Raw genomic sequence first — 10,155 nt, 5'->3', positions numbered from 1 at the left:
TTGGGTATTGAGCTGTTACAGTGATTTACAGAAGAGTTTGTGAAGTAATTTCTTCTTGAATGATTAGTAAAATTGTTATTTAAGCCTAATAGTCTCAGAGTGTTTTATGAGAACATTTTTGGCTATTTATTCATCCCCTTAATGGTTACAACATAATTTTTCCATTTAAAATCCACGTTAAGAGTGTGGTAAGCCCCAGGTCTCAGAGATATAAAAGAGGGATCTGATCCAAGCCCTCAGGCATCAGGCTAGGAGAGGAAGAGGAGATTGGGGCTATGGGGTCTCAGATTGCTGGGCTTGGAGCAAACAGACCTGCATAGCTGAGGACCATGGGGGCAGCTATGTCTCACAGGTGCCACCCAAGCCATGGGTCTAGTGCCATGGGGGTGAGGAGATGTCAACAAAGGAGCTGGATCAGTGGGCATCACCCATCATGGAGGGGCCCAAACCTTCATGCAAGCTCATGCTTAAGGACACAGCATGCTTAAGTAGCAGCAATAGGAGCAGATCACTATACCTCCTGTACTCCAGGCCCCTAGAGCCACAAGTTTAGCTTGAGCTTAAGAAAGGAGGAAAGATTTGAATCAAATATGAAATTGGAATTCTAAAACAGACAAGACTTGAGTTTTAATAACTGAAATGGTGCAGAGTTACACAGTTGAACTGAGATGTCATTAAGACAGCCCTCAACCCAACAGCACAACACAGATAGGGACATTGGAAAGATAAAGCCATTTTATTTCTGCACCCCCATGTGTTGAATAGCCAGTAGTCAAACTAGCTACACACTTCATTGACTTTGGGGGAGAGAATGTCGTAGGTAGGGAGCTAACTTGGAGTCTATGGCTCTAGGATGAATGCTGCACTTACTAGCTGATAGAAGATACCATACCATAGGACCTATAATTCCATTTCTAGATATTACCCAAAGAAACCAAAATAAGCCCCTTTGTGGTTTGTGGGGGGGGGTTGCTTTTTTTTAATTTTTATTAAGGTATTATTGATATACATTCTTATGAAAGTTTCACATGAAAAAAATAATGTGGTTACTACATTGACCCATATTATCTAGTTCCCACCCATCCCCCAATGCAGTCACTGTCCATCACTGTAGTAAGATTCCACAAATTCAATATTTGCCTTCTCTGTGCTATACTGTTTGTCCTGTGACCCCAACATCATGTGTACTAAACATAATACCCCTCAATCCCCATCTCCCTCCCTCCCAACACGCCCTCTCACACCCCTCCCCTTTGGTAACCACTAGTTCCTTCTTGGAGTCTGTGAGTCTGCTGCTATTTTGTTCCTTCAGTTTTGCTTCATTGTTATACTCCACAAATGAGGGCAGTCATTTGACACTTCTCTTTCTCTGCCTGGCTTATTTCACTGAGCATAATATCCTCTGGCTCCATCCATGTTGTTGCAAATGGTAGAATTTGTTTCTTTCTTATGTCTGAATAGTATTCCATTGTGTATATGTACCACACCTTCTTTATCCATTCATCTATTGATGGACACCTAAGTTGCTTCCATATCTTGGCTATTGTAAATAGTGCTGCGATAAACATAGGGGTGCATATGTCTTTTTGAGTCTGAGAAGTTGTATTCTTTGGGTATAGTCCAAGGAGTGTGATTCCTGGGTCAAATGATATTTTTATTTTTAGATTTTTGAGGAACCTTCATATTGCTTTCCCAATGGTTGAACTAGCTTACATTCCTACCAGCAGTGTAGGAAGGTTCCCCTTTCTCCACATCCTCACCAGCATTTGTTGTTCTTAGTCTTTTTGATGCTGGCCATTCTTACTGGTGTGAGGTGATATCTCACTGTGGTTTTAATTTGCGTTTCCCCGATGATTAGTAATGTGGAGCATCTTTTCATGTGTCTGTTAGCCGTCTGAATTTCTTCTTTGGAGAACTGTCTCTTCATATTCTCTGCCCATTTTTTAATCAGGTTATTTGCTTTTGGGGGTTGAGGCATGTGAGTTCTTTATATATTTTGAATGTTAACCCCTTGTCAGATATGTCATTTACAAATGTAGTCTCCCATACTGTAGGATGCCTTTCTGTTCTGTTGATGGTGTCCTTTACCATACAGAAACTTTTTAGTGCAATGCAGTCCCATTTGTTCATTTTTGCATTTGTTTCCCTTGCTTGAGGAGATGCGTTCAGGAAAAAGTTGCTCATGTTTATATTCAGGAGATTTTTGCTTATGTTTTCTTCTAAGAGTTTTATGGTTTCATGACTTACATTCAGGTCTTTCATCCATTTCGAGTTTACTTTTGTATATGGGGTTAAACAATAATCCAGTTTCATTCTCTTGCACTTAGCTGTCCAGTTTGGCCAACACCAGCTGTTGAAGAGGCTGTCATTTCCCCGTTGTATGTCCATGGCTCCTTTATTGTATATTAATTGACCATATATGTTTCAGTTTATATCTGGGCTCTTTAGTCTGTTCCACTGGTCTATGGGTCTGTTCTTGTGCCAGTACCAAATTGTCTTGATTTCTGTGGCTTTGTAGTAGAGCTTAAAGTTGGGAAGCGTGATCCCCCCTGCTTTATTCTTCCTTCTCAGGATTGCTTTGGCTATACGGGGTGTTTGTGGTTCCATATGAATTTTAGAACAATTAGCTCTGGTTCATTAAAGAATGCTGTTGGTATTTTGATAGGAATTGCACTGAAGCTGTAGATTGCTTTAGGCAGGATGGCCATTTTGACATATTAATTCTTCCTATCTATGAGCACGGGATGTGTGTCCATTCATTAGTGTCTTCTTTAATTTCTCTCCTTAGTGTCTTGTAGTTTTCAGAGTATAGGTCTTTCACATCCTTTGTTAGGTTTATTCCTAGGTATTTTATTCTTATTTTTGCAATTGTGAATGGAATTGTTTTCCTGATTTCCTTTTTTGCTGGTTCATTGTTAGTGTATAGGAATGCAACAGATTTCTGTGTTTTAATTTTGTATACTGCAACATTGCCGAATTCAGATATTAGATGTAGTAGTTTTGGAGTGGATTCTTTAGGGTTTATTAAGTACAATATCATGTCATCTGCAAACAGAGACAGTTTAATTTCTAGGAGTGTTGAAGTCTCCTAGAATGAATGCTTTTAATTCTGTTAGTATTTGTTTCACATACATAGGTGCTCCTGTGTTGGGTGCATAGATATCTATAATGGTTATGTCTTCTAGTTGCACAGACCCCTTTATCATTAGATAATGTCCTTCTTTGTCTCTTCTGACTTTCTTTGTTTTGAAGTGTACTTTTTCTGATACAAGTACTGCAGCTCCTGCTTTTTTCTCTCTATTAGTTGCATGAAATATCTTTTTTCATCCCTTCAGTTTTAATCTGTGTATGTCTTTGTGTTTAAATTAACTCTCTTTTAGGCAGCATAAAGATGAGTACTGCTTTTTTTATCCATTCAGTGATTCTATGTCTTTTGATGGGTGCATTCCACCATTTAAATTTAGGGTGATTATCCATAGGTATGTACTTATTGCCATTGCAGGCTTTAGATTCATGGTTACCAAAAGTTCAAGGTTAACTTCATTACTATCTAAGAGTCTAACTTAACTCACTTAATATCCTATTACAAAGACAATCTAAAGCATTTTTTTTTGTCCTCCTTTTTCTTCGTCCTTCATTCTTTACATATTAGGTATCATATTCTGTACTCTTTGTCTACCCCTTTATTGACTTTGGATATGGTTGATTTAATTTTTCATTTTCTTAGTAATTAACTGTTCTTCTTTTATTACCTCTGGTGACAGCTATTAAACCTTAGGAACACTTTCATCTATAGCCGTTCCTCCAAAATACAGTGTAGAGACAGTTTCTGGGTGGTAAGTTCTCTCAGCTTTTGCTTATCTGGAAATTGTTTAATCCTTCCTTCAAATTTAAATGATAATCTTGCCAGATAAATTAGTCTTGGTTCCAGGCCCTTCTGCTTCATTGCATTAAATACATCATTCCACTGCCTTCTGGCCTGTAAGGTTTCTGCTGAGAAGTTTGATGAGAGTCTGATGGACTTTCCTTTGTATGTGATCTTATTTCTCTTTCTGACTGGTTTTAATAGTCTGTCCTTATCCTTGATCTTTGCCATTTTAATTACTATATGTCTTGGTGTTGTCTTCTTTGCGTCCTTTGTGTTGTGAGATCTGTGCACCTCCATGACCTGAGAGACTGTCTCCTTCCCCAGATTGGGGAATTTTTCAGCAATTACCTCCTCAAAGACACTTTCTATCCATTTTTCTCTCTCTTCCTCTTCTGGTGCCCCTATAATGCAAATATGATTCCACTTAGATTGGTCACACAATTCCAATATTCTTTCATTCTTAAAGATCCTTTTGTCTCTCTGTGCCTCAGTTTCTTTGTTTTCCTCTTCTCTAATTCCTATTTCATTTATCACCTCCTCCACCATATCTAATCTGCTTTTGATACCCTCCATTGTGCTCTTCAACAATTGGATTTCTGACCAGAATTCATTACTGAGTTCTTGAATATTTTTCTGTACCTCCATGAGCATGTTAATGATTTCTAATTTGAAATCCCTTTCGGTAAGATTCATTAGGTTGATTTCATTTTAATCTTTTTCAGATGTTGTATTCATAATTTTATTTTGAACCAGGTTCCTTTGGCGTTTCATATTTGTATATGGTGCCCTCTACTTCCCAGAAGCTCTACTTTCTGGAGCTGCTCAGTCCCTGAAGCAATGTCAGGGTTGCAGGGGAGTGGTATTGGGGCCTGGGGGGAGAAAAGAGCTGTTTCCTGTTTCCTGGCTTCTATGCCTTCCTCCACTGCCAGAACCAGTGGGCCTAGCACACAGGTATAAACCTCTGTTCTTCACATTTGTAGTTGCTGTAGATGGGGCTTCCCTCTGGCTGGCCTGATGCTAGGGTTGGGTTTGCTGGTTTGGAAGCCAGGTGGGGCTGGCTGGGAGAATGGCGAATAGGCTGCCTATCACAGAGGGGGTCCTTGGAGCTGCACTTGAAGATCATGAAAGTTCCCAACCTGCTGGGTAGAGTGTACTTGGACAATTATGTCTACCTGTCCTTTCTCCTGAGCAGTAAACTCTGTGAAATCCCTGCCCCTTTAGCAGCCCTCTGCTGTTAGGAAGTCTCTCAGACTGCCACCTTTCTTTTGTTCCAGAGCAGCCAGATATGGATCCCTGCTTTCCTCAAGTGGCTGGAATCTCAGTCTCTCCAGGTATTCTGCCTCTTAGCTTCCCAATCCCCTAATCACAAGAGTACCATGAAAGCACCATGAAATGTAGGTTTGTGCTCCCAGAGCAGATCTCCGGAGTTAGGTATTCAGCAGTCCCAGACCTCCACTCCCTCCCTGCTCCATTTCTCTTCCTCCCACGGTGAGCTGGGATGAGGGAAGGGCTTGGGTCCCACTGGGCCACAGCTTTGGTACATTACCCTGTTCCATGAGGTTTATTCTTTTCTCCAGGTGTATGCAGTTTGGCACAGCCCTCTTTCCTGTTGTTCTTTCAGGATTAATCATATTAATTATATTTTCATATTATATGTGGTTTTAGGAGGAAGCCTCTTTTTCATTTCTCACACTGCCATCTTTAATGCTCTCTGTCAAGGCCCTTTGTTTTTATTGCAGCATTATTCAAAATAGCCAAGATATGGAAGCAGTCCTAATGTCCATTGATACAAGAATAGAAAAAGAAGATATAGTATAAATATATAATGGAATATTATAGAGCCATGAAAAATAAACTCTTGGCATTTGCAACAAATGAATGGATCTAGAAGGTATTGTCCCAAGTGAAATAAGTCAGAGCAAATACCACTGGGTTTCACTTATATGTATAAAAATAAAGAAAAGAAACAGACACAGACAGAACAAACTGGTGGTTGTCATAGGAGAGAGGAAAATGAGGATGGGAAAAACAGGTAAAGTGGATAAAAGACACAAAATTCTGATTGCAAAATAATTCATTTTCTATTCATTTTGCATTGTATGCAAAAGTACAGCATACAAAAATATAGCCCACAATATAATATCTTTGCATGGTGATAGTGGTAAATACATTTAGTATGATAAGTGTTTTGTAATGTATGTAATTTTTGTATCACTATGTAGAACTCCTGAAACTAATATAATATTGCAAGTCAACTGTACTTCAATTTAAAAAACAGCCTGTATTATAAGTAGAGAGCAGTGACATAGACACATAAGATAATGAGTAATGATTATGTAATAAGACTGAAAAGAGTTTATTATAATGTGGTTGAGGAAGAATAGAAGTTTCAGAAAACTTGAGAAATGTCCATCTGTGTAATTCTGAATTTTCGCACTTTTTTCTTAGACATTATTCTCAATTCTATATATTTTGGCCCTCAAAAATATGAGACTGGATAACTCCCATCACTCAATTTTCATCCATATGCTGATAATTTATTTTTTACTTTAATTTAAATTTCTGATATGAATATCTAATATTTCTTTGAAATAAATGCAAGTCTTTTGAGACTATCATGGAAAGACTGCTTTACTTGCTTATTTCTTAGGGTATAAATGAAGGGGTTCAACAAAGGGGCTACAGACATAATTAGCAGAGAAACCACCTTATTAACTGCCACTTCGTTCTTAGCTGAAGGTTTGATATAGATAAAGATACCGCTTCCATAGGTGATGCAAACCACAATCATGTGGGAAGAACATGTAGAAAAGGCTTTTTTTCTTTTCTGGGTTGAGGGTAATCTTAGAATCATCCTAATGATGTATACATAGGACAGAACTATACACACAAAGGTCATTATGAAAGTCAACACAGCAAAGAATACAACTAGCTGTTCAATGAACCATGTGTCTGAGCATGAATTCTTCAGTATTGGAGAAGCATCACAGAAAAAATGGTCAATAACAAAGTCACAGAATTCCAGATTAAGGCTCAAACCAAGGGGTGGAAGGATAATCAATAAGCCAGATGCCCAACAACTGAGGATGAGGTTCCTGCAGACTCTGCTGTTCATGATGGTCACGTAATGCAGGGGTTTGCAGATGGCCACATAGCGGTCATAGGACATCACAGCCAACAGAAAATATTCTGTAGCTCCAAAGAGGACCACAAAAAAAATTTGACTGAAGCAGGCTTTGATGCTGATGGCCCTGTTCCCACTTGATATGATGTAGAGGTATGTGGGGACACCAGAAGTTGTGAATGAGATTTCTAAGAAAGAGAAATTTTGAAGAAAAAAATACATAGCTGTTTTTAAATGAGAATCCACCAAGATGAGTGAAATTATGGTCAGATTCCCAATTAAACTTAATGTATATGAGATAAACAGAAATATAAAAACCAAAATCTCTAGTTGTGGATCATTTGTCAATCCCAGAATGATGAATGTTCTTATTGTTGGATGGTTTCTCATCACTGACTTCATCTATTGCTAATATTCACATAAAAGTCACAGAAATTGGATCAGACAAACAATGTCAAAATATGACAAGTTCAGACAGTGGTTCCAATACCAAGGAAAACCAGTCACATGTGTTTCCTTCTTTAACTTGATAACCAGATTTTGATAATTCCCTCAGCTGCATTGAAATTTAACACATAGAAGCTAAGATTGTTGAAAGTTTCTCTTGAAAATTACTGCTACTGAAATTGTTTTAAGTATTCCAGGATCTCCCAATTCATAGCACTTTCTCCAACTAATTTCTTCAAGTCCATACTTTGGTTGACGTTTCCCCTGCTGAATCAGTAACTGCTTGTTTTTGAGTGGTATTTTCATGGGGAATTGTCTTCTTTGTTCCAAAATGTTTATTCACAAAAGTTAAAACTTAAAATTCCTTTACTTCAAGTTGTGGTACCTGATTAAAATGGAAATTCATAGAAGATAGTGATTATACCCTACCTAGACTCTTCAGATCCATCCTCAGTGAACCAGGCATTATTTATAGGTCAATTCAGATTTCTCTCAGGTATTAGTCCTTTAACGGCTTTTTCTCTTGACTCTCAATTCCTCTATTATTCCCTATTTTCCATCTGTGCTTCAGCAGAGAGGGCTTTGATGCTTGATTATTTTAATATAAGTTTAAAAACATGGGCAAAGTATAAATAAATGAAGAATATCAAAATGTATTTTGCTTTCCCTCTTTCATGACAAGTGTGATGCATGTTTCAGCAACACACAGGAGCTAAGTCTATGGACCTTGGAACAGTTAGTGTAGGATCAAGTCACATCTCTGTCATCTACTAGCTGAGTGATCTCAATTTAATCTATCATTTGTGCCCTCGGTTTCCTAATTGGTAAAAGTGAATTAACAGGAATACTACCTCATGGGATTACAGTTAGGTTTAAGTGAGTAGTACCAGCTCCCATGAAGTACAAGTTTACCATGATACATTGCCAGGTTACAGATATCACGATGAAAAAAGGGACATTAAGTTGGGTTTATTAGACAAAGAGTTTGCATATAGGTGATACTGGTCCTGAAAAAAGGAAATATTAAAAAATGGGATATTTGCTGATAATAATTGAAATACATGGGATATGAAATATATAGATAGTTGATAAATAAATGAGAGACAGAGAAAAGGAGAGGAGAATAGAGATTAATACATTTTTTCTTTGTGTTAATCAAATTCCATGGTACATGCAATTGCACCAATTTAATGAAGAATAAAATAAGACCTATACACATTTGCAATATGGTGGGTTTGAAAGCATCCCAGTACTTACTTTGGACATTCTTCATTGTTTCATGGGAAAGACATGAATCAAAAGACTTTATGAGCCTCACAGTTAAACATAAGTATAGTAATATGATTATCTGAGAATATTCCTAGCCTCCTGTCCCGAGACACCTGTACTTACCAAACATACACACATGAATTATGAATTTAAAGGAAATATCATCCTTACATTTCTGTATACTCTGGGTAGGTGAAAAGATGATAATAAAGATCAAAGAGCAAGGAAAAATTAAGAAGACTCTGGCTCTACAAAAGTGGGTGGTCTGATTTTCTTTGGACAAACAGGTTTTTATACTTATGACCCTGTTTATCTCTTCCATCTACAGCAGGTGTGCAGAAATCAGCTGACTAAAAAAGCCCTGAAGGCCCTCATTCAAAACTCTCTGTTGAATATAAAATATAATTCACTTTGACATAAAAGTTCTCAGCCAAGCCCCAGTGGGGATAATGTCCACAGAGAGACAAAGAAGCATTAATGGCAACCACCTCAGTCCACGTGTAAAAGAACAAGACTGCAATGACAATTTGGAAACCTGCTTTTATATATTTGTTCACACATGGATTATGCAATACCGTGAGTAAGGAGATAACTTTCTTCTCTAAAATTACATGCATAATAAATATATTTAATGTAGAAAATTTCAAACACATATAAAAACTAAAAAAAGTTATAGAAACTTTAATATCCAGAAAAATGTTATTATTTTGATGCTTGCCCTTCTGAATATTGCCCATAGCAATATGTAAGTGCTGTACTTCCTACTTTCAGTTTATTAGAAATAATACCACTCAGCAACAGCCAAATAGCAGAAATTCATAGGGCAAGGTATGGGGCATAAGGAGCAAGAAGATGTTTTTATTGAAATATAGTTGATACACAATATTATATTGGTTTCAAGTATGCAACACAGTGATTAAACAGTTATATACATTATTAAAGGCCCACCCCAACTATTGTAGTTTCTGTCCATCAACATAGAAACATATTACAGAACCACTGACAATATTCTCTATGAGGTACTTTCATCCCAGTGACTAACATATGATTAAGATTTTATGCCTCTTTATAACCTTCATCTATTTCACCCATCTATCCTCACGGTAACCACAAGTCACTTCAGTGTTATGAGTCTATTACTGTTTTGTTCTTTTTGTTTTGTTTTGTTTAGAGGTCTACATATAATTGAAGTGATATGGTATTTGCCATTTCCACCTAGTTTATTTTACTTAGTATAATACCCTCTCAAACCATCCATGTTGTCTCAAATGGCAGGATTTCTTTCTTGTTTGTGTCTGAATAATATTCCATGTGTATATGCACCACACCTTCTTTATCCTTTCATTTATTGATGGACACTTTGGTTGCTTTCATGTCTTGGCTACTGAAATAATGTGGCAATAAACATAGGTGTTAATATATCTTTTTAAATCAGGGATTTTGTTTT

The 10,155-nt window shown here is 37.3% G+C and overlaps 1 protein-coding gene across 1 annotated transcript; it reads right to left on the bottom strand.

The window, feature by feature from the left end:
* Positions 1–6,443: 6,443 nt before the first annotated feature.
* LOC130679266 (olfactory receptor 6C2-like) lies at positions 6,444–7,394 on the bottom strand. The gene has a single exon (XM_057487890.1). The coding sequence runs from the start codon at positions 7,392–7,394 to the stop codon at positions 6,444–6,446; it is 951 nt and encodes a 316-aa protein (XP_057343873.1).
* Positions 7,395–10,155: the final 2,761 nt, after the last annotated feature.

Source organism: Manis pentadactyla, chromosome 10 (assembly GCF_030020395.1).
Source record: "Manis pentadactyla isolate mManPen7 chromosome 10, mManPen7.hap1, whole genome shotgun sequence".
NCBI classification, from domain to species: domain Eukaryota; kingdom Metazoa; phylum Chordata; class Mammalia; order Pholidota; family Manidae; genus Manis; species Manis pentadactyla.
Note: the sequence above shows the minus strand (reverse complement) of the source record. Positions and strands in the feature narration are given on the sequence as shown.